The sequence below is a fragment of the Trachymyrmex septentrionalis genome, unplaced genomic scaffold (genome assembly GCF_001594115.1).
Source record: "Trachymyrmex septentrionalis isolate Tsep2-gDNA-1 unplaced genomic scaffold, Tsep1.0 scaffold20, whole genome shotgun sequence".
In the NCBI taxonomy this organism is placed as follows: Eukaryota; Metazoa; Arthropoda; class Insecta; order Hymenoptera; family Formicidae; genus Trachymyrmex; species Trachymyrmex septentrionalis.
In genome coordinates, this window is record NW_017305180.1 from 1,836,770 (window position 1) to 1,863,827 (window position 27,058).

At 27.2% G+C, this 27,058-nt stretch overlaps 1 protein-coding gene across 1 annotated transcript in view; it reads left to right on the forward strand.

Moving 5' to 3' along the window:
* LOC108747557 (potassium channel subfamily T member 2) overlaps positions 1-27,058 on the forward strand; it is an 87,445-nt gene that overhangs the window by 17,769 nt on the left and 42,618 nt on the right. Inside the window, exons 2-4 of the mRNA XM_018485116.1 lie at positions 17,030-17,109; positions 18,856-18,955; positions 20,650-20,848. Coding sequence (XP_018340618.1) covers positions 17,030-17,109; positions 18,856-18,955; positions 20,650-20,848 — 379 coding nt within the window. The remainder of the gene's footprint in view (positions 1-17,029; positions 17,110-18,855; positions 18,956-20,649; positions 20,849-27,058) is intronic.

Sequence of the window (27,058 nt, forward strand, 5' to 3'; positions counted from 1 at the left end):
TCAAGAGAGTCGGAAAGAGAAAGATAACTATCCAATACACAATTTCGTAAATGTATGACATTTTCGAAATGCGTAATATATGCGATATTATACATATAAGTAAATGCTCTTTCTTCGTCATTCAGTAATACAATAGAATTCGCAATTCCAGGAGAAAAATAAATGACTACTCCCACGGTTCCCGCACTAAACAGAATATGCAAGAATATGACTCGCGTACTATAGTAATACCTATATTTAGTAATATCCATTTAATGGGATATATTGTTAAAACACACATATATTATATTTTATTATATTATATTTTATTATGTTGCTCAAAGTTTTATTAAAAACAATTTAAGAGAGAAAAAAACGCACATGTATATATACTTATCTCAGTGACAAATGACAATGAAATCGACATTGATTCGACATCGAAATCATCGAATCAACATCGATTCCATTGTCATTTCTCACTATCTCATATCTATTCTCATATCTATATAATAGCATATGGCTATAATTTTTTATATTTTAAGAATTATTTAATTATTATGATACTTTATGTTTTGTTTTTATATTGTTTTGATTAATAAATTTTATTGTGTATATGATTTAAAAATTTTAACAAATGAAATATAGAAATATGTATTTGTCGACAACAAAAAGATGGAATCTAAAATAGATAGAAACTAATATTTATAATTAAAAATAAAGTTGCATTACTGCGTCAATAAAACTCAATTACATAAAAATTAAAAAATTACATAGCTAAAAACTTTAATTACAAATTTTTTAATCTTTAAACAGTGTTAGCAATTATATTGATAAAAATCTTTGAATTAATTAGACAATATTAACAATTTTTAACAATTTTTTAATGTTACATATAACGTTACATTTTGTGAAATTAATTACACTTGATGTTCTTGTGGAATGATTTTACTAGCAAGTGTCTTTGTACGTAAAGTTTCTCTTTGCCCCCTTGCGTCATTATCCCTTTGCGTATAATCTTCTTAGGATTTACTTTTTAGCGATTACTTGTTGGCAGTTAGTTCGTTTAGAGGCTACTGATAATTAATTATATCTAGCCTGCAATGCCGGTGGGAATTAGTAGAGTTCAATCGCTTGTGAAACTCGCAACCTATAAGTAAGTGCACTCAGTCTATTATTTAATTACTGCTTTCCTATCAAGTGATTAATTATTATGGTGGCTAATTAGAGAGTCGTATTGGCAAGCAACTGCAACTTGCTTGATTGGATTTGCGATTGATTTAAAGCAAGAAATGCCAATGAAACTTTATTCTCATTCGACGACTGGCGATTTGTAACACACAATAGCACAATAACATGCAACACATGGAATATCTAATTAAACTATTATCTGTATTGGAATGAATATTTCAAAATGTACATGGTTTTATCTTGAATACGCTTATTTTTCTCTTATTCAATTTCAGTTAGGATATATATATGTATTTTTACAAACGAGAACTGTTCTTCTTACATATCAGATGGCTATTTTGGTATCTTGCAATCCGCGAGATTCACATGCATGATTATTTATGTCAAAACAATCAGAAAAAAGAATTTAATATTAAGTATTTGCCTATTAAAGATAGAGTAAAATATGTATAAGCTCCATATAATAGCATAATTTAATTGATTATTAAAAGATATTGAAAAAAATCAGTGTTTATATATCTGTGATGTCAAATTTTATCAGTGTATATTAACTATTTCATATTTTTATATTTACGATGCATTTGGCATGAATATAGTACAATTTAATTTAAATAACACGAAAAAATTATTTTAATCATAAACATATGTATAAATATTTATTCTCAACTATTTTTCTCTTGCGACACGCACACTGGGTGATAAATTGCGAGAAAGTCGAGTTTTAAATGAAAAATTCCAAATGAAGTATATGAGGATTAGTTACAATCCCTAAAGTTACAATCCCTAAGCCTAAAAGAATCTCTCTTTGAAGTTGATACGATCATTACGTGCATCCTAGGCTTTAGAAAATCCCACAATATTTAATACCCTTCTCTTTGTTAATTTTTTTTTATTAAGCGAAGATATCAAAAATATATTTGTGGAAAGATTAAAAATGTTTTAAGCTAGAAAAATAACTATAAACAGATATTTTTATACTGAAGAAATTTTGATAATTTATAGATATGTTATATTATAGATAGTCTAGTATAATGAGAAAATGTTGAAAACTTATTTGATTCCTATGAACGTTTCTAAAATAAACATTCTTTATTTGTTTATAGATATTGTTCTAGACATCTAATCTAACTATTAAAAAAGTATATCTTCAGCATTTAAGTTTTTTCTATCTATTTTATGCACATTATGTACATATTTATATACCTTACATTTATTTTTAAAAGTAATATTTATATCATATTAAAAAATTATATATTTAACAAAATATTTTTATTATCTAAAAATTTATTTGTAATTATAATTGTGAGCAATCTATGTAACATTTTATTTTGTAAAAAATGAACTCTTATATAATAATATAAATATTATTGTGTTTTTTAATATGAAATATATCTTGATTACATTTTTTTATTTGATTTTCTTTCTACATCTGTCTAATCAACTATTAAACGTATTGAAAATAAAAAGTAAAAAGAGTTTTCAGTTTGTGATTGCTGTATATAATGTAGCATTAGGCATAAAGCAGTAGTGGAATCTAGCACAGTTCATCATATGTACGTGAACTATTATGAACTAATGTACACGTTGCTTCATCTAGTTTCTAGTTTCTAGTTTCGAAGGATACATATACGAGTTAAGGCCGTGCTCATGTACATGAAAATACGTTACGACATAATACAGTAATAAAGCGGTCAATGGAGTGCAAGGTTGCCGATGAGTATTTTTATACGGCGACCGGTGTCGTAGTTCTATTTATGGTATACGCGAAGGCAGGTCGTAATATAATTATAGACAAACGATATATAGATTAGTGATATATTTCGATTATAAATAATGAAATTAGAACAATTATAGATTAGAATAATTCTAACGCAAAGCTAAAAGCTAAATATCTTGTAGCTTAAACGATTAACGTTACGTGTCCGAGTACCTTCTACTTAGAGATTGAGCTTATCTCTCTTTACATCCATATGAATTATTTCAGACTGACAGAATTCTCGACGATATTATAAATTACGTTTATGATATGGATTGATGTAGATTGCAATTTTGAAGAAGCTGTATTTTGAAACTGAGTAGTGTTGCATAAAATTTCTTATTCATAAAATTGACCTGTTCAAAATTACTAATATGAAAAAATTAGTTACTGTTATAATTTATAAATGATGCAAAAATTTCATTTACATTGCCGATTACTGCAATGAATTAAAAATACAGTAAAATGTTTATTTTGCTTGCTGAAAAATTAATATACATTTATCAAAATGATATCATTTTAAAATGAATTATTTAGTCTGTTTTACAAAAGTCGATTGATATACAATATATAAAAAAATAAATAGTACATGCAAACTCGTAAAATATATTTTATAAATTTGCACCTTTCAGCAATTTTATTATTTTGTTATTTATTATTTAGTTAAACATTTATAAAATACTTTTTTTTTGTCATAAAAAATATGTGACATAGACTGTTTTTTGTTATAGAAAAATAAAAAGTAATATTTGAGTTTCCACTTTATTTAATTTCAAGTGGATATGGCACATAGAGACATTTTTATCAACAATGAAAAGAATTGAATATTTCGACGGAATGCTTTTTGTGCATAATTGATGTATCAGTTTTGAACAAAAGCTACCATACATTACATTTACTGAGGTACTGCTTTTAATTATCCCCACCAAAGATTTCGTGTAACAGAAAACATTCTGCTAAATATTTATAATTTAGTTTTTTCTTTTGCGTGAGTTCTCTCTCTCTCTTTATCTCTTTATAGATTTTACGTATCTGATGCGAACAGTAGCACGTGACTTTTTTATTATATAATCCCGAAGGGTAATTATTTAAATCAAAAATAATATTCGAGAAATGCAGTACAAATACAATACATTGAATAAGTTCTCTATTGCAAATACATTGACAAATTTTCGTGGAAATTATTAAATAAATTTGTATTGTAGATTTACATATCACAGACATGTAAATCAATTTTTTCTTTGTTATTCATACATGTAAGTATTAGTAAATATTTATACAGAGTGATAAAAAAACTATTTGGCATTTATATGCTGTACTGACAATGAGTAAAAAACCTTAGTCAACATACATCGAAAACTCAACTGCATCTAAAATATAAACAATTCTGTATGTTAGTAAATTGAATTTATTGGCTTCTACGTGTTGTATGCGGTAAATGAAAGTTTATCTCAGTATGCAAACTACATTTTGATGTTCAGATTTAATTTACATACATACTTTATAATAAAAAATTTTGGATAAGTGTTACATCCAAACCCTTGAAAATTTGATCAAAAAGATAATGAAGGAAAATCGAAAGAGTATGGAAGGACTTTGTCTCGCAGGTATACGTACAGAGGCGAACATTCGTGAATCGAACACACCTTTTATGGCCTTGGAATATAGGTCAACGTTCCCAAGGGATGCAATGGCTGCGTTCAGCGGACTTAACAGTTGAGTGAGCGCTCGCTGCTATTGATGTATTTTTCCAGGTCTAAAATATTGATTGGATAATCTAAAAGAATGCACCAATAACAGAGAGCGCTTACTCAACTGTTGAGTTCGCTGAACGCAGCCTATGACACTTGTTTCGATGAATAGTGTGAACATCAATCCTACTTTTGGGTTAAAGAACTTAATCCTTTTGACCCGACCACTGACTTTTGACTGAACCACGTGCGATCTCAGGTACTGAAAAACGGGATACGAGATATTTTTAAATAAATACAATTTAGCAAGGATATTTATTTAAAATAGAAAACCTTAAATTTATTCGTAAAAATAAAATTTAAACTAAATAAGTGTCGATAATCTATATTATTATACATTTAATTATCTATCATTAAAGATTTATTTATTATTAAAGATCTCTCATTAAACGGATTTATTGCGATGTGTGTTTTGCGATTTACATAAATACGGACCTATATTTAAATATAAAGAAAAGTGTGAGCGAGAGAGGAGGAGAATGAGACTGGCAATTACTAAGAAGGCGGTGCAGAAACAAAAGGGATAAAGATGTCTACTGTATAGGATAAAGTTCTCAAAGATGTATATCGTCACAACTCGGTTTGTTTTGTTTGAAGCTGCGTAATAAAATGTGAACAGTCGGTCTCACTCAGCTGATGAGGGATTGAACGGAGACTGGACTGGAGGAAGGGTTGGGAGCTAGTCAAAAGAAGAAGAGGAAGGAAACAATTCCGAAATTGGGGAAGGAGAATAATATAAAATATCGCGGATTGAAGGATCAGGAGTGGAGGGAGTGGATAAATTCAGTGATAAATTGTCATCGGTAGAAATAGGCGAGAAACAGTCGCAGGAGGACCAAGTACAGAGCTCGACAGTCGGTTACACTGGATGGTCCCAATTATATAAGTATGAAGCACGGGTACAGAGTAACACACGCGATGCACGACATAAAGTGACTCACTTGATTTTTCGTTCTGTCTTTGCGCTTTTGCGAGCCCTCTATACCTCAAAAAAAGAGAGTAGTTTCCTTCGTCTAGGATCCAATGTTATGTTGCTGTGTCGCGCAAGATTTATGATTTTTATTAGGTCTTATTGTTGTTGATCTCCTGGTTGACATTTATGAGTTTTCACGGAAGTTGTTTGATCCCTCTAATTCTTTCAAATCATTATTAGGGGACGAGTCTCATAAATGCCATTAATAGTCGCGATGTGGAGCTGATTCTTTCGAAAGAAAAGAATCATGGCATCTACAGGACGTAACATAGGCATTATGGAATCATGTAATACTCATAATAATAACTTATTGTAATTCTCCAAAATAGGTTGTTAGTGCTACTTATCTTAATCTCTTTCTTTTCATGTTGTATGCAACACGTAGAAGAGATAATAAATTAGTATAATACTAATATATAAAATTATTTACCTCAAAAACCATTGCTTTCGATCTATGTTCACTAAGGTTCTTTTACTCAGTATGGTGTGTACTGTCTACTATATAAATAATAAACGATTTATTTTAAACACACAAAACACACACACACACACACACACACACACACACACACACGCACGCACACACGCACGCACACGCACACGCACACGCACGCACACACACACACACACACACACACACACACACACACACACACACACACACTGTAAATAATGAAATTATAAAGTGCAATATATGCTAATGATAATCATAAATGTTGAAATATGAAAATGGATGTAATGTAAAAAGTCTTTAAGAAAAATATCACTTGAATACATTGAAGCATGTATATTAGTAAAGGAGTTACTAATACAAATATTCTAATATAAAATTTTATATCTCGAAAACATATTAATTTATTAACTCTTGTCAAAAGATGAAACAAATCTAGAGTATTCAATCCTGTATCACAGCTCAATTAATCAAGTCACAAATATACAATCAGTTATTACATATTTCCGTATAACCTAATTAACAAATGGGCGTGAATGTAATCTAGTTATTAACCAAATTATTTGTATACAATTAACATTGTTTGAAGTGATATTTCGATTTTACGAAACATGCAATTGTATAATTTTTATGAGTATTCTCTTTACTTATTTTAATATTTCTGTAAATTATACAAAATGCCGCTTATAACGTATAATATCGATATAGATTTTTTCATGCTTTATATGCGATACATCATGTTGTTCACACCATGCTGTTCATTTTCATGATATTATTATGGAATAAAAGTGATTATCGATGACAAAAATCATAACAATAGGAGACAAATCTGTTGGCTGCAAATTATATAATATATAGGTGTAAGTTCGAAGAATAAACTTTGTGTGCATTGATTTGTTGAGCTTCTTGCCAATAAAAAATTATGTATAGTCATAAAGTTGCTCGTAACTATTGAATCGAAGTGATATATTGCCTGCTATGATTTAAACTCCGGAATTCAATCTGTTTTTTTTAATACGCGACTATCCAACGGAATATTTAAATCTTGATATGTAATGTCGGTTTAATTGACATACTCTTTTTTAACTTTTTAAAACTCAATTCATATTGATAACAGAATTAAATTAAATAGAATCCAAATTAATAAACATATATTATTATCATAAGAAACTATATACTTTTTGCTTAAAACAATTTTAAATAGAATAGGATTTGTGTTATGAATTGAGGATTAACTAATTTAACATGATCTCGTATAATTCTATTAAAAATTGTTGAAATATATTTTTTATACAATTTTCTATTAATAGTTTTAAAATTATTTTATTTATTAAAATTTCTTTGAATAAAATTCTTTCGATGACTATTAGGAATTGTTTTCTTTCTCTTGTGCTTATTTATTTTTTCTCAAAGAACAATTTACTTTATTTTTTATAAAATGATAAATAGTAATAAAAACAATTTGTTTATAACAAAAATTTTATTACATTCTAAAAACATATAAGGAGAAGTAAATTATAATGCATAATTTATTAACGTACTTGTGAACATTTTTACATATCTTTATTATTTAATTATGTGATCAATTAAAGTTTTAGCGATTAATTTATTGACGGTATGTATTAATAAATAAATTAAGTGACAATGATGCGAGAAAGTCGAAATTCAGAAATGCCGAACGGGAGCAACTATTTACGGCATTCAATTATTCGTTAAAAGCTTTCAGTTTGATAGTTTGTAATGTCAATCTTACATGCGAGTCCGTATTTGAACGCCCTGTATGCGATGAGTTTGGACAACAATTAGAAATGGATGCTTGTTTTTATAAATTACTCAAAACAATTACTTCAGTTAGAATTATGATATTCATTTCCACATAAATGAAACAATTCTCTTTTCCAAAAAAGCAGATGCGAAACTGATAGAGTATCTCACAAGAACGATCACACAATTCCTTAAAATAAATGAAAAAGTAGATTTTTTCTAAAGCCTCTTTTTTTCATGATTTAACAAGATTTTCGAAATGCAAATAGAAAGTAACTTTAATTTATTAATGTTTAATTTTTAACAGTTTTGTTAGATATTAATATCATAACGTTATCATAATATAAAACATAGTAATATATGTATGTATGTATATATGTATATGTGTATAATATGTATAAGTAGTGATAACATTATTAAAATTTCTAAATCAAATAGTATCTTTTCACTAACTATTAAGAAATTTTAAAAAGGTAGGATTTTATTGTTATACTTAAATTATACTGTATGTGTTATTTATTTTATATATAACTTTTGATATAAACAATCAATTATATTTTAATAATATTAAATTAAATTAAATTATTGTATAATTTAACAAGAACGATAGCGAACGATAAAGTTTTACATCAAAATTTTTAATGATTTTAATAAAAAAGCAACTCTCATATCAATTAAGTACGAATCGATTAAGAGGCAGAAAACCGGAATTACCTGTGTACCTTTTGTTTTTCATCAAGGATTTAATCAACCGATAATTGTTATATATAATGTATATTGGCTCATTCCACGTCAAAAACTTTAATACTTCATTGATACATACGAAATAACGGCTTATAATATCTTCAAGGGTAATTAAAAATTTTACCTTTCAGGGTTTGGCCCAAAGATTTCGAGTTTTAATTAAAGATTTATAACCAGATTTTAGGTTTGGTTATTATTTCTCCATTGCGTAAGATGTAAAACAAAACACGTATTTAAAAAAAATAAGAAAGAATTTGTCAATTCCTGTAAGTAATGTTTATGTAGAAAAAATCTTTTTCAGTAAAATAAATTTTTATAGTAAAACACTTGACATATAGTAACTTACTCTGGATTAAAACGATCGTAGGTAACTCTAAAAATAATTAATAAAGAAAGCACTTAAATTCCTAGGTGCTTTTGTAGAAATTAGTTTTGCATAATATGTAAGATTTAGTATTTAACAAATTATTATTAGATAAATTAAACGTATATACATATACGTAAATATAAGTAAATGTTAATTGCTGTTAATTGCTGTAAATTACTGTTTCATAAAAAAGACATAGGTGTACATGCAGCTTAAATATAATTTGCTAGTATTTAGTAAATCAGTATTGAGAAGATTTATTAAAAATTGTTTAAATAAAAATTTGCAATATATAATAAACTAATTTTAAAAAATAATTTTAAAACGTAAATAAAAACATAAAGAAAATTGTTAAAGAAATTAAAATTGAAGGATGTAGAAAAGTTTGATATTTCTATTTATAAATTTATATATATAAGGACATAGAAAAAAGAGAAACTTTCTCTTTTAAAAGATCGTTTTTGGTAATAAATAAATAGAGGATGCAAAACGAATATTTAAGAATTTTTTATGATTTATTTAATAATTTAATTATTTTATTTTATTTTTACTGAGACGTTGCTAAGTATTTTAATTATATTTGTGGATTATTATTTTTATTAATTATGATTTAAAAATAAGTAATTTTTAAATGAAATTTATATCTTCATATTTAATATTTATTTAATTATTGATGTTGAAGTTAATGCTATTATTACTAGTGCTAAAAAAAGCTTAATAATAAATTTATGTCCATTATGTGGCATAGTGCAGTAGTTATATTTTACAGTAGGTGGAAAGTTCATAAAGTCGAGACAACTTTCCGAAACTCATTACTGGCGAATTGGCCTTCTAATGGTGATTCACACGTATAGATATTCATTTCAATAAAATGAATATATTTTGTTTCGTTTAAACTAGTCATTGTTCTCTTTAATTGTGCGTTAAAATCGCTTTGCTGTCAACACATATTAATTCACAATTCAATAGACGAATAATTACAGGTTTAATTTAACTGAACCTAATTGTTCACTAAATCATTTTTTTCTTATACCGATAATTGGATACATGCACACACAAAATTATTAACGTATATTAAGTTACAAATCATCCAGATATAATATAATCCAAATCTCACGTGAAAATTTATTCCTGTTTGGTGTATTCAATATTTGATGGTATTTTCAATTTGTGAATAATTAGATGAATATGACTGAGTTTACATAATTACAAAACTTGGAACATTTTGTGACTCTAAGCAATATTATTGCAATTAAATTATGATAATTCCAAATAAATAGATAAAGGAAAATTATTAGTAAAATACTTATCATCATCCGTAAAATGATGTTATTTAAAAAATTTAAAAAAAAGATAACTAAATAAAGGATTTTATGAAATTTATTTGATACTATATATTTATTATCGCTTTTTAAAATTGTTGTGGAAAATTGTATTGAGTGATTTCATTGCCACGCGAAAAGAATGGGTTTGCTGGTGTTTTAAGATTTAGCTATATATATGTATATAGATATACAGACTTAAAAATAATTTTGTTGAACTATCAAAATAATTATATAAAACGTTCAAGTTAGTTGCTAAAATATCGAAATTTTTTGTACTATTGTTTGTTATGCTTAAATTTTTTACATAATTATTTTGATGATCCAACAAAATTATTTTCAGATATGTGTCCAGCTAAATTTTTATATATATCAGCAAAATTTGCGCTTCAAGTTTTAAATATTTGAAATGTAAAAAATTAATTTTTTTTTTCATTGTGTTCATTTTTTTCTAACAGTATAAGTATCGCATGAAAGGAACAACTGTTTTTATTATTTATTAATTAATTGATAATTAAATGGACTTTTTTATAAACTTATAATTTATCCTTCTGACTTATTTACATAATATATTTATAGAATTATCTATTTATGTACATAATTAAATATTTATATAAACACATATATTATATGTTATTTTATGTTAATGTATTTTGAAAGTTATATGTGTATATCATTTTTACTTTAATTGTTGCACAAGTCAATTCTTGAAATTAAGACAAAATTATTTATAATATACTAAAAGCAAACATCAACAGTAAATCAAATTTCAATAGTAAATCGATGTTATTTCTCATATCTTTGATCAATACTTTCAATGAGATGAGTTGCATTGGTTTTACTATGCATCTGTAGTAGGAAGTCTGATGTGGCTCGCAAATGTCACCTCGCGATTCCCAGAACGCAATTTCAATTGGAAATCGCTGACGATCTCTGTGAACCACATCCCTATGCAATGTAATTAGAAACGGCGTCGTAATGAAGCTGTCAATTATCTCCCGACGATGTAGCAGGTCGTTTCCATTCTCGATTTCTCGCATCGAAACGACGATCTCAAATGATGATTAATTGATGGCTATTATCACTTGATTTATAAACTTGCTCAGTTTATAAAGGACTGGTCTTTTAAAATGATACACACGCACAAACTCAGACACATATTCGACTTACTTTAAACATAGTAATGTAACTTAAAACAACTTATACTTTAAATACAAAATTTTTTTTTTATTAAAAAATTGTATCTAAACTTTTTTTTAAATAAAACAATCATCAATCAGAACTTTTTGGGCGATTAAAAGCAATAATAGCGCAGAAGTTGGTACGTTTGATATATAATCTTCACAATAGTATATTTCAATTCTTATATAAAATATCGATCGAATGTTTCAGCTCCATTCGAGCCATCTTTAGCGATAAAATAATTACATGTGATGTTGTTGGTTATAAATCATATGATATATTAAATCGAAGAGTGCAGCAAGTAGAGTCTCTTAATTCCAAATTTAAGAGCATAACTGTCAAAAAGTTATACAGCTAAATGATCGCTATAAGATAAAAAAGAAGCGCAAGTAGTGAAGAGGAAAATGAATCTTGAAAAGACTTACCTACTGCACTCCTTGACTGCACATTGTAAGACATTATAATAATATATCAAAACTTAAATTAAGAAAAATCATTCGATATCATTATGGACAATATGAAACAACGTTCGTTGAAAAATGAGCATTAAAAACATTATATTAAGTGTGAAGGAAAGTCATAGAATAAAATAATCACATATTTAAGACTAAGTTATTTTTTTTTAAATAATTTAATTATTGAAATAGTATTTTTGTATGCAATAAATCTCATATGTAAGGATATTGTAGATTCAATTTAAATCCTCATTCTATAGCCTTAAAAGAGTTAGAAAATGTTTTTGATCTGACTGCGAACAGGATTTATTTGCAAAAATTACGAATTTAATCAGCATAAATGCGTTCTTTTAGCTCGAGTGTCCTCGAAACAGGAACATCAGTTGCATCGGCCCACGTATTTTGTCAGTGACATTACTCACAGCCCACTAAACGGGCTTTTCTCGTCTACACGGCCGATCGCGTTAAATTACCGCGCATCGCGGAGACTGCGGCGATATTCGCGTGCAAAACTCGAGTGATATTGATACATTTCGCTTTGTATCGTTCGCAGAATCGATAGCTGCTCCTGTGAAGCTTGAAGGATTTGCATTCCTGTAGAATCATTCAAACTCGACAATTTTTCACCAATGCATCGTTTCGCTCAATGTTCTGTGGAATTTCCGAATTGGCTGGATACATTGCGTATATGTCACTTTCTATTAGATCTTTCAAACTCAATGATTTTCAGACACACTGTTCAATATAATATTTTTTTTACATCAATAAAAAATATTGAATGTCACATCAATATATGGAATAAGTGAAAACTTTGTTTTGTTTGCTGATTTTGTAGCTATCACAACTAAAGTAAATGATGTACTTACATTAATTTTAGAAATTATGTCTTTACATTAATTTGAATATAAAATCATACTTTTTTGTTATTAAAGATCTTTTACTAATAATAAAATGAAAATTTTGAGATTATTATTATTATTATTATTATTAGGCGTTAGGAACTCGAAAGCTCATTGCCGCAAATACCAAATCCCGCCACTGTTCCCGTCCCTGAGCAAGATCCCTCCATTTGTGACCCTCGTACCCCATTTCGTTAAGGAAATTTTGAAAATTTTGAAAATTTTGAGATATTAATGTAAAATTGGAACACGAATAATTAATTACTTTGCTGTACAATTAAATTTAATAGACATTAATGGGAGATTTTTAAAAATTATTTTTGTTTTAATTATCATGATCTTTAGAAATACGAGTATATTATGTCATATTTTAAACACAGTGTCATCTTGCACATATTTTTAACACTAAGAGCTTAATACTTAGACATGATTTTATTTATTATAACGTTATTATTAAACCGTTTTATTTATTTTTATATACTTACTTTTTATTTGTTTTATTTTATTACATTTTACATGTAAATTATTATCGTATTGCAGAGAATTACTTATTAATTACAAATTTTTATATTTTATTTTAAACATACAAACTTCACATTTATACAAGAGACCAGTTTCTTCAAGCTTAGCATAATTTTCATAAGTCAAATCTTTGCACAAACATTGCACTGAATCCAGTCTTCATCTAGTCTTTATCTGCAAATGACGCAATTAGTTTTGTCGTCATCTTGTTTAATGCTTTCTTTAAATACTAATATTTTTTTACGACGTTCGCTGACTTTTGTTTTTTATCTTTATTTTTATTCTTACTTAGATTATCCAATATCGTGTGTCACTTCATTGTCCAATACTACCCAAATGACGTGCGATGAAAAAGCAATACTAAAACGAGCAGCTTTAAAACAAGCAAGGTTTTAAATCCATAACTTCATGCCAGCGTAAATAGCAGCTGTACAACAAAATGCACAATAACACTGTCTTTATGATCAATATAGAAGTCCTGCTTCTCACGTATATAGACTTGTTACTTGAGAGTGGCTTAATAAGCCATTTGAACAATTCTTGTCACATATCAGTCGCTATATATCCAACCTTTCCCTATATTACATATTCATGTCAAAAAAATCTATTTGAAATATAAATAGAAAGTAAGAAACTTTAATTTTTTTTAAGTCTAAATATAAAAATAGTTTAATGTTGAAAATATTTTCTCTTATTTAATTTATAATTTTTATAATGTATAGGAAAAGGAAGGTCAAACGTGCGCGCGCTCATATACTTCAAAAATAATACCCAGAATTGCAAATCCTAATACTATCATATAATATGATTAGATCTGTTTGTTTGTTTATAATTTTTAAAACATTCTGCACGATAGTGAAATAATAAGTAAAAAATGTAGAAACAAAGTAAATAAATATACTCGAGTATCGTAGAAAGAAGAAATAAAAACTCGAATAGTAAAAAAATGTAAGTAAAATGAACATATTAGTCGGAGCATTCGTTCTATAAAAAAGAAATATCGTATTTGTCTGTCGTTAATAGTATTTTATGATTTCATTGTGAGTTTTTCTATTTTTCTATTTTTTTTTTTAAAGAAATATTTTAAATTCTACACCAGAGTGTATTAAACTCATTACACAATAATAGATATTTAAAAAGATAACATTTTTTTATTTAAGATAAATATATGAAGATAATATACATTCTAATAATCTAGATAAAAATAAGATGAAACAGATACTTTATGTAGATAATTATCTAGATAATTTGATAACTGCAAACACTAAACATGATAGTTCAATTTGTTAATTATTGTTAGATTTCTCTTCATATAAAAAATCTGTAAAACTTTGTTAATCAAAATTATTCCACAGAAATTACTCCATCGATTTTATGAAAAAAGAAAACAGTTATTTAATTCTTAATACAACAGATACAATATCACTGTAAAAAAATCTGTTAACGCGTTCATGAATCTTTGTCAATTTGTTCCTTCAAGCATGAAAATGTATGCAACACTGGTTCATCCGTCTCAATCGTTTCTTCCATCAGCTTTCCACGTTTGTTGAGGACGAATAGCCTAGGTCAGGCATTCGTGACGTTATGTGGGTCAAAGAACCAGTTCAACAACTGGGAACGATATCATACGACAGACCGCCTGTCGACGCCGGCCCGATGACGTCACGCGACGCTATTCTCGGCGCAACGCCGACGCATTTATCGCGGCTAAAAATAAGGACTGCAGCATGGTGGTGCACCACCAAGTGCGCAAGATGACAGCCGGCCAATAAAATCGGCTTGCTCGCTTCGCTGCAGTACTAACAATAACAATAACGACGGTCATTGCACGCAGACGGTTTGGTTCCTTCACCTGAAGTTTAATTCAGACGTATATAACGAATGCGAAGATAATAAATAAACATCAATAATGATCAATAAATAAAACGATCAATAAATGAATTTAACGTCTTAATTATAAAATCTCATACGAGTATTAACTGTATTTATTAAATCTCATACGAGTATTAACTGTATTTATTAAATAATTGTTATGATTTCTATACAAATAAATAATACGAATTTTTGATAAAGTCAATAATAAATAAAACGAAGTAAACTATTGCAATTTACAAAAAAATCTATTCGACAACTGTTTATATTAAAATATATTATAATATATTATAAACATAAACGTTTCGATATTTTTATCAGTCATAAATTCTGTGAAACCATCATGATTATTGGGTGTCTTTCAATTTACAATTATCAACAGCGTTTAATTAATGACCGAAAAAAATTACATAATTGATTGTTGAGCTTTAATTTACCCGTAAAGATATTTTAACAAAGGACAAGTTTTGCATTCGGTTTTGACGCACAGACTAATTTCAATATAATAATTGTTTTAAATTTATTCACAATAATATATATTAATACAATTGTGTGTGCTTAAATTTTATCAAAGACATATTGGGGATGACTTGATAGAAAGATCGAAACATTTATATTAATAATATATAAAATAAATTATCAAATAAATTTTTTCATATAAAGATTGCAATAGCTTACATGCTTCTTTCTATTTATTATTTACTTTTATATTTTTTATTTTTTACATGTAAATTATATATATGTAAAATTTAAAAGAACATAGAATTATTTTATGTTAATATCTTAAACATCATACACAATTAAAATTGTTGGATAGATAAATGATAAAATGCAGATTAAATTTCCTATAATATTTAAATATATAATAAAAAATATGCAATAAAAAAAGATTTATACACATTAAAATTAAATCTTAGTATTACATTTCTTTGAATAGTATACTAAATGAATATTTACTTACATAAGTATTTATTCTGAATAAAAAAATAATAATTAAATCAAATTAATAAATAGTTCTTGTATCAAATAAATATGTGTGTACATTTAATAAACATTATTTATAAAATTAGTCAAACAAATATTTATTAAAATTTAATATTTTTTCAGTGTTATATAACATAGAGATATAAATATCAAATATAAGTACTATAAATATGTGAAATACACTTTTTAGAAAAACACTTAGAAGATAGGTTATTGTATAATTTACATCATAGTCAATGCATACTAATTTTCATAATGGTTCTTACATGTTGCTCTATAATGCTGAACGGAAATGACTCGTGGATATAATACAATAGAGATAGTAGATAGCAATAATGAGAATTTAAATGGTGTATATACAGTACACACTGTTGCGCTGTTTGATTAGTCATACGACAATACAGCGACATTTCTTGTCATTGCTTTGATCTTGAGATAGTTCCAGTCAAACAACAAGTTTTCCTATACCGATATACGTAGATATGTATTCCCTCATTATATTACATGTCATATATAATATATAAACGCAAATGTCAATACAGATGTGCATAAGATTGCTTTGCTAGAATGTTATAACAGAGTTTATCGAAAAAATAAGGAGAATTTGTGATGTAGCTATGTTAGGAACAGTTATATCTTACATACAAACGGGAGAGAGAATATACGAAAATTATTATAGTTATTGAATATAATTGAAAATTTATTGAATATGGTTAAAAGTTATTGAATTATTATATAAAGTTAGATAACGTTATAGTTAATATCTACGAAAAGTTTGCAAAATCAATTAACAGTAATATCGTTGTATGTCTACTTTCAGAGTTCGCGTTGAGTATTATGTGAATGAAAATACATTCAAGGAACGACTGCAGTTGTACTTCATCAAGAATCAACGTTCAAGTAAGTAAGCATTGATGTTTGTAGTAACTTTTAAGTTGTAGATATGTGTAACAAAAGAGAGAAGTTTTCCTAGAAAGCTAAAAGATTTCGTAAATTCAACTACTACAATTTACATTGTCAATCATAGAAATATAATATTAAATTTGTATTTCAATTATATTCTGCTTTGTTCTATATTTCTATGATAAAAGCAGTGATACGAGTGTTACAATTACTGTAAAAATGTTTGTTGCAATTCATATATAATATCATAGATATACATTTGATATCACACATACATATGCATCTTTCATTGTACAGAGAGATTTGCTATCATAAATTCGTATCTACAGTTCTATCTCATGCTATTTGATAGCATTATTATATTTTGTACTACATTGTGACACGCAAAATATATACAATAAAATATATATGTGTCACGTTTTATCTGTCTACTTTTACATAACTTTCCAAATTTTCTGCTTTATTAAAATAACTGTAAATATTAATATATTTCAAAATATTATATTTTGGTATTTTAAATAAAATATAACAACAATAAGATACATGTATATGGATATGAAAATATTTTTGAGATAAAAGTAATGACACAACTTCCGAGATAAGTTTAACTACATTGCCGTATTAATGTTATATTTCTACCAAATTTGTCAGCGGAAATAGCGAGATTGTCGTCAACGGTCTGGCTTGCCGCGAAGCGGTCTCAATTGCTTCCTTTTGAAATAGCGAAGCCATTCTAAAGGCAATCTTAAGAATATCATCACCATCTCTGTGGATATTCTGAAAGGGCACGATTGTGCTCTTTCGGAACTGTAATGACGGTAATAGATATTGTGCTACTATACGAATTCTTCTTGTGCTAGTATTGACCTTTGCATTTGACCTATGCACTAAGATGTAAACCCAACAGATCAACGTTTTGTTGCTCTTTGTGAAGTTTGTCACGGGCAACTGGTTAAAGCGTCTCGTTAAAGTTATCTGAGCGGTCAATACTCGACCTAAGCATAGACTGATCCTATATAACAATAAGTCTTATTATTCGTAAACTTTTAACATATTACGTAACTTTTTCTATAGACTAAAAATAGTAAATCGCAATATCTTTTTATTATATATTATTGTATACAATCTATATATTTTTAAACGATTGTTTATCATATTGAATTCTATTGCATTGTTGAAATTTCCATTAAATAATTTTCTCAAATTATTCTTTTATCACATAAAATTTTCACTGTGATTATCAAATTTATAAAAATTTTCAGTTTATAACTAAATAATTTACAAAGTGTTAGCCGCCTTTAATTGTACATCTTTGGTGAAAAATATTTCAGCATTAGATTTAACTTAAGATAAAAATATTGAAGAGAAGAGGTATTAATATTTTAAGAATGTTTATATAAAAAGAGAACTACTGAAAGTTTCGAAAATATTGAAAAAAATATTTATATCTAGAAATTCAATAACAGAAGGCAGTGTTAAGACATTTCAATTACTTTTCAAAATTCACATTTACAATTTAGATTATAAATCTAACACACATGTATATATTATATAAATTGAAATATGTTATATTTTATTAGTTATATTTAATACAAGAAAAAAGAAAAAAAAAGAAAATAATAAATAATTAATAGAGATTATATACTTACTAAAAAAAAGAGAAATGAATTGAATGAATTACAATAGAAATGTAAATTAAATGGAAACGTAGAAGTCAACAAAGAAATAAAATTTATGTTTCAGGCTTGAGAATACGACTTGCCAATCTCTTCTTCAAGCTCTTAACATGCTTCCTGTATATATTCAGGGTTATTACCGACAACGATCCAACGTTTGCAGCATGGTAAGATACATTAAATATTCAAGTAAATAAATCCTTTTAAGCGGAACTTAAATGTGAACTTTGTTTTGATCACCCACATTTGAACCCACATTTGAATTTTTTAAATATAAATTCAAATGTTATTGTGGATTTTTGAACTGCTTAAAAATCGTTCATTACCTATCAAAATTGGATTTATTTTTATTTTTTAATAAATTTGTTGATGTGTGTGTGTGTGTGTGTGTGTGTGTGTGTGTGTGTGTGTGTGTCATATATATGTTTCGCTTCATTTATTAAAAAAAAAAAAATAAAAATGACTATATGTTTTATGAAACAGAAAAAGTTATAATTTTTTTACATTTTTTTTATTTCAAATTATTTGGTAAAAAAGTTAAGAATTTCTATTATTAATTTGTTAACATAAACTGTTAACGTTTTATTTTTAAGAATAGAAATATATTCATGTTAGTGGAAGATTCTAGAATAAAAGAAAATGGAAAAAATCTGGAACATTCTATGTAGCAGCATGAATTGCAACACTGAAAATAAAGAGATTGCTTCATTTGGTTTCATTTCGTTTTGTCGCCGACAGACGATTTTCTAGAAAAATTTTATCTCTCTAGGAAGGAGTTCGCTCTAACGTGTGAGCAACGTAATATTCATACACGATTACAATATTGTACAGCATTCCTATTATGGCTTAGAATAAGACGCAGATAAGATAGTACAACAAATACGATACAATGTGTTGTTACTCGCATGCCTGAGAATGGCAATGTTTTCAAAAATTTTACACTATCTCTTTGTACAATATTTTCGAATAAATAATAATTTGTACTATAAATCTGGATATTATTAATATTTTGGAACTAATACTAACATTAATTTAGTACTTGTACAGTATGTGAACCATCATTTTTTAAAAATAGTATTTGATAAACATGCAGAGAAAATCTTTTTAACAAAAGTTTACAAATTTTATTTAATCAACATGTTTTACTTTCCTAAAGAGTTTTATTTTGTTAAACAAAATTTATCAAAATTCTTTAATATGTGAAATTTTATAATTAATTTAATAATTAAAATCAATGATTCTGATGAAATAACTCCGCAAGTTTTCTTTAAAAAAGTAATTTTATAATTAAATTACTCCATTCTGAGATATGTAATTTTGCAATTCTGCGACCAAATATCTCCATTACCACAACTACAGAAAGTCAAAAGATAAACAAGATTGAAGCTCTAAAGTCATAGAATCTGACAACGAGTGTTATATCTCTTTAAGATAACTTGATGATCTTCCTTTATGTAATATAATGGGTACACATACATATACATTCATAAGAAACGTGTGAGGTTCTTTCCGTGTGAGGTTAAAAACCTATTGACTCTAAATTTTTCAAGAAAACTATAATTGATGAAAACAGCAATCTTAGTAAAAATATCCTATAGGTATATACATAAATTTCGACACAAACATTTTAATAAAAAATATTGTTTTTATGAGCTGTATAAACTTTTTTCGACATTCGATATTTTATTCTTTCTATTCTATCCATGATAGTTGAGGGTATCCTTCAATGCGATCCAAACGATGTACTCGATGTTGAAAACCTATTGAACTCATGCACGCCAAATACTGCGCGACAATCCATCCCTCTCTATTCACACACTCATCCGTCACTTATCATCCTTCTTTCTCTATTTCTTTCTAGTTACGGTTGTATACCCGGCAACAAGACCGAATTTCTCGCGTCGCAGAACTTGACGGAGGAGGAATTCCAGGAACACCCAACCATCAATTGGGATGCGATCCTATGGGTCAGAAGACCCTTAGAATTGTGGGTTGTCCAAGTTATTTTGGCTATGGTGTCGTTAACCGAAGCTTTGCTACTTGCCTACCTCGGTTACAAGGTACGTCATCTTTTCCTCCTACAAATAAATTCCGTTTTTATTACTCGATATTCGATTGCCTGAGCACGTTATTTTATTGGCTTGCTCACCGAAGAGGTTTATGGTTTATATGATTGAAATATTTCTCTTCTCTCTCTTTACTCAGAATATTCAAGTAGTAACTAAACCTCATGTCTATTTAATCATAAAATAGAAAAATCATGTCTTATACATACATAGCTATTAGCTTACTAATTCTTCTAGTAACTGTACAAAGAAAATTTACTAATACCAAGGAAAAAAAATTATCTAGTAACTGTATTATTCTAGACTAGCAGCGACTAAATAGCAAATAAAAAAATTTTAAAAAATATTTCTTTTATTGAAGGTTACTTTTCTTTCTTTAACAGTTTGTCTATCTAATCCCTAGATAACATAATTTAAATGGAAATTTTTTTTATACTTGGTAGAACACGAGATTCTTAACTTTGAATTTTTTACTTCACGTACTGTGCTATTATTACGTTATTAATAAAGACATTTCGTATTATCTATACAACACTGTTATATAGATAATATAAATAATTTTCTAATAATATTATTTAATTCAATTATTGAAATAAACAAATAATTTGTATTATAAATTATATTTTTCCTCTTATTTTTATTATTATTAATTTGATCAAAATTGTAAAGAGAAAACTGTTCCGTGTAGAAATGAATCTAGTCGATCTGATTTAAGACCTAGTAGCTAGATATAATAGTAACAATTAGATAAATTTGTAAATTCATTACTAAGTAGTTACTAGCTGCATATTCATAGTAGCTAGATTGTACATTTCAGATACAGCAACGTCCTCTGTTACTATATTTTTAATATTGTGGCTAGAGAGCAATTACATTACAAAGACTGATTATAAATATGCAGCTAGTAACTACTCAGTGACGAGTTGGAAAACTTATCTAATCATTACTATCTAGCTACTAGGTCTTCAATGAGGTTAACTAGATTTATTTCTACATGAGTAATTAGACTAGGTTAGAATGTAAAGCAAAAATGTATATTAAAATTTTCTTCTATGTATAAAGTCACTTTTATATAATTTATTATATATAAAGTTTATATTATATTCTATATTTATATTATATTTTAAGGTGTATTTAAATAATTAAAAATTAATAAGTGATATATTTTATCAACAAAGAATTTTTTTATTAATAAGAGTTTTTCTTTCGGATAATATAATTTGTTAATATATTTTGTTCATTCTTTCTTAACAAGCTTTAATATAACTTTTTGTTTATACACATTCGAACAGTTTCTTCAGTGATACACATGTGATACTTAATTAACAATTAAAACATAATCTTTCATGATGCCATAAAACTTTTCGTTTAGCAGATTATTTTCATGCGCGTAGTAAAGTTAATAAAAATTAATAAAAATTGATTTGATAAACATATTGTCACATATATTTTATAATGTGTATTTACTTTTACTAAATGTCTGCTATATAGTTCTGCATGAGTAAGTATATATAGTTCTGCGCTTTGCTACATTATTCGCTATGTGCTTCTTCGTCGTTCTGTGATTTCTCAAATAAATTTAAATTACATGCGAAATAAAACAAATTTTTCATCTTTATACAAAAGTTGAAGAGCGAACGTTTATACGTGACTTATTCATTCAAAGCAGATGGTTTACAGTTCACTGGTTAGATAGTTTGAATTGACTGAATATGCGTATTGCGAGATTGACGTACAATTCCTCGCAAGCTATTTGCTTTCGTGATTTATTCGTTTGGAAAAAAAAAATACTCAACTCGTCTCGAATTATATACGAAGAATCTCATACACTTTTGAGCTGAAAATTTTACAGTAAAATAATCAGAGGAACGTCGCGATGTCGAACTTTTTCGACCGGTTCTTGTCTCTCGATTTTTTTTTTTTAATATTTATGACAGTAATAATTACCGCAATTACGAAATTATGAATTAAAAACTGATCAAATAGAGAGAGGTTTTGTCTTTGTTTGAGATTCTACTAGCTCGCTTTTACAACTGATTGTTTTATTTTAATAAATATTGACAATAGGAAATCCAACTTCGATGACTTTGACTTTAATGTTGTCAAGATTATGACCATAAATAACTTTCAGAAGGTTTTAGCCGATACTTGTTGTTTATTAAAAAGTTATTGATCAAAATTGAATTTTACTGTAATTAATCTAAGGGCGGAATCCATAGATAATTGCTCAAGATTCGAGATAGCCTTAAGCTTGAGATGTCATGAACCAATCAGAGAGCCGTATTAGCATCTTAAGACATTGCTTGTGATTGTCTTGAGATTAAAGACGGACTATGGATTCCAGCTTACATATCGCATTACATGTTGATATATTTATATCCTTTATGGCTATAATATATGTGTTGTTAAAATGCATACGAAATATAAATTAGACTAATTTTTGCAACTTTGCTCTGTAACAGTTATATCTCGGATTGATCAATCATTAATTAAAAATCTCACATAAATGTAAACCCACGTGGTTTGGGTTGAAACCTCGTTTCGCGTGGAAAGTTATAAACCCCTGTGGAGTTTAACTAAAGTTGTAAACCCATGTTTAAAAGTTGTAAACACATGTGGAATCTCACGTATGGATTTGCAATTTTTCACGCGGTTCAACGCAAACCTATTCATCTAATTTTTTGTTGAGGAGTTCCCCATAGAGGAGTGGGCGGAACCCACTACATCCATACACACAGTTTACAGCACAAAGCGAGATTCCACATGTAGATTCTACATAGGTTTATAATTTTTCACGCGAAAATATACATTGTAGTACTGTTTAAAATATTAAAAAGAATAATTAACTTTTTTTGATTATTAATAATTTTTTAATAATGAATGATGGCTACAACCTTTTAAAAGTTACTTACGTTAGAGTCATAACTTTGACAACACGTGTCAAGGTCATTGAAACTAAATGCCTTATTATCAATATTCACCTTATTTTTATAAAAATTTTAAAAATTTGTATTTTGTATTTGAAATAGCAATTTATTTAAAAATAAAGATATTTTAATTAAATTATATTTTAAATACATTTTGATAAAACTTTAAAAAATTTATAAAAATAATGTAAAGATAGTTCAAGAAAGGCAATAGCACTTAAAATGTAAAATGTTGTAATATAATATTTTAAAAAATAAGTTTGGTATAGTACTTTAAACAATTTTGAATAATTTTTATATTGTATATAAAATGTTAAATTTTATTATGTTATTATTATTATTATTATTATTATGTACCCATATTTAAGCAAAACATAAAAAAAATTTTTATTTTAAATAAAATCTTTGAGTATTTTTTGTAAGTTAATCACTTTAAGAACAAAAAAAAGATGATTTATAAAAAGTTATATTGTTTTTAAATGACCGTTTAATCTTTCCGCAGCGATAAATTTTCACGCGTATGTGCAGAATTTGCGATATAATCTGCAACGGTCTGTAACAAGTCGTCACGCTATTCGCTAATCGAGCATTCCGGCGATAAGCTGATAACATTACATCAATAATGTACAGTCTTATTATAATTAAATGTGCTATTATTAAAGTTGGTTCTATAATATTCTCTAGTTGCTACGTTTCTTAAATTGTACATTAATTAAAAAATCTTGGATTTTTCTTTAGGATTAATTCTGACATTCTATTTAAAAAATTAAAATAAAAAAAATTATTTCAGATTATTGCTATTTATTATACAATAATTATTATGAGAAATGTATACGTGACTTTTCAATATGCTCGTGGAAACTGGATTTTTCTAATATTGCTTATCTCATTTTTTTAAATCTTATTTTTATTATATAATGTTTTAAAGTAGACATCAAAATAACAGTAATAAATACATCCAATATAAAATGCTAGCCTCTGAAATAATTTTAACATTACCTTACTTAAAAAGCAACTTTAATTTAATTGAAAGTATTTGTGTTCTATATTTTAATTTAATATTTTAATTTAATACATTTATGAAATTATTATTTTAAGATTAGAATAAAAACTTTTATGCGATAATAAGTTTATCTAGGCCGTACATCTAACAAGTATAATAAGGATAAAAAGATTATAAAATGTTTGAAAAGTACTATACACACAATAGATGTTACAATCTACGAAAAAGCGTCTATTATCTTTTAAAATATCCCGATCATCGAAGTCTCCGACAGACGCGACGGTTGTTGAAATCTCCGCATGGTACTTGTAAAGATAGACTTTAGTAAAAATATATGATTTAATATATTAATACTTTTATATTTGATATATAATAGCACAAGCACAAATAATTTTAGCAATTGTGTCTTTAAGTATTAATATTGTCAATAATAATCAAAAAGAAGTGTTTGCGAAAAGTATTATTATTATTATTATTATTAGGCGTTAGAAACTCGAAAGCTCATTGCCGCAAATACCAAATCCCGCCACTGTTCCCGTCCCTGAGCAAGATCCGAAAAGATGCGAAAAGTATCTTTTCGCAAGATGCGAAAAGTATCAATAAGTGAAATAGCGATCTTTTTTTTTACTATAAAAAAGTAACTAAAAAATAGTAGATATTCTGTTAAATTGTATATAGCATCCTCGATGTCACACCAACGTGCGGTTACCAATGTTGCGGTTGCAGAAGCCATCTTGAGTTGACAACAACAGAGGTGCTTCGCAAAATCGCATCAAGTTCTCTTGTTTGTGAGTTTAGTCGTGAGTTGCGGTACGGTTTGGTGTCGAAGCTCCTTTGGAATCTGCTGGATACCGAAATTAGCAAGTTAATACGCGAATGCGATGTCATCGCTGTGCAATGATCACGTGTAATAAGTTCATTATTTCATGCAAAAAAGATTATAATCCGATTTATGACTAATGGAACGTTGAATTTTTATACGGATCGATGCTCACATCCGCTTTCAATTTTTTTTCATTCTTATCGGTAATGTTTCTGCTATTCTGGATTTGCGAAGTTTTAAAGATCTCTCTTATCAGATTTTGAAAAGAAATGAGGATGTCGCACAAATAGAAATCTAAAGAGTCGTTAGTTGCATGACTGGGCCTAAGATTATATTTTATGGCGAATTAAACATTTAAAGCTAAGCATTGTAGGAAACTATTGTAGATTCATTTTACTAAAAAAGTAGATTTGGAAAATATTGAGTTCAACGAAGAGAGAGACAGAGAGAGAGAGAGAGAGAGAGAGAGAGAGAGAGAGAGAGATGAAAATGGAAGGCTGAATACTATAATCGATAACTACAGAGTCTTAAAAAAAGATATGACTTGGAAGCATTGACAAAAATATTTTTAAAATTAACATAAAAATGGAAATTAAAACTAATTGTTTTTCTTTAAGCTTCTTAAATGTTGTGAAAAATAAATGATTTTATTTAAGCTAAATATTAGAAATATTTGTTTATATTAATTTGTTAAAAAAGAATTCTTTTTGTGGTTATATTATTAAATTTTCGTCTTAAAGAACATTTCTGCTACGTGCTATTTACTGATAACCTTGTTCATAAGGTTGCAAAGCGTAATATTGAGAGAGAACTTGAAACCTTAGTCTATTTTTTTGTTGATGTACTCTTTTAAATTGCGTTTGCCAATGTAACCACTAGTTTGTAAATCCCGGAAGCGGATATTAATAGTCATGGAGTTTTCGAAAAAGTTCATCCGGTTATCGTCTGCAGCCTCTGTGGAGCTTTAAGCTGCGTTATTGCCTCAGTGAATATAGAAAAAAAAGAAGGGTGATTTCTCCGTAGAGACTCTCCATTAAAAGATGAATTCCATGAGCGTGGCTGTTGCATTGCCAATTTCTTTCCGGAATGTCGATCATTTTTCTAATGTAAATAAAATGAAAAAGTAGACATATGAAAAAGTAGACATTGCAAAAAATTTATAAAAATGTTATAATAGTTAAAAGAACAAAAAGATAATAACTGTATTAGATAATATTAAAAGTGCGGGAGAAAATCATATTATTTTTAATAATCATATACAATATAATACACACACAAAATCAATAGAAATAGAATTATATTTGGATTCTGTAAATATAATTAGAGTCAAATTTAGCTTCGATTAAAATATTTTCTTTGAAAAACATATAATGCTTAATAATTTTTAATTATATATCACGTAATTTATAAATAAAAAATTTAATTTTAATGTTTATTAGATATTAAGATTA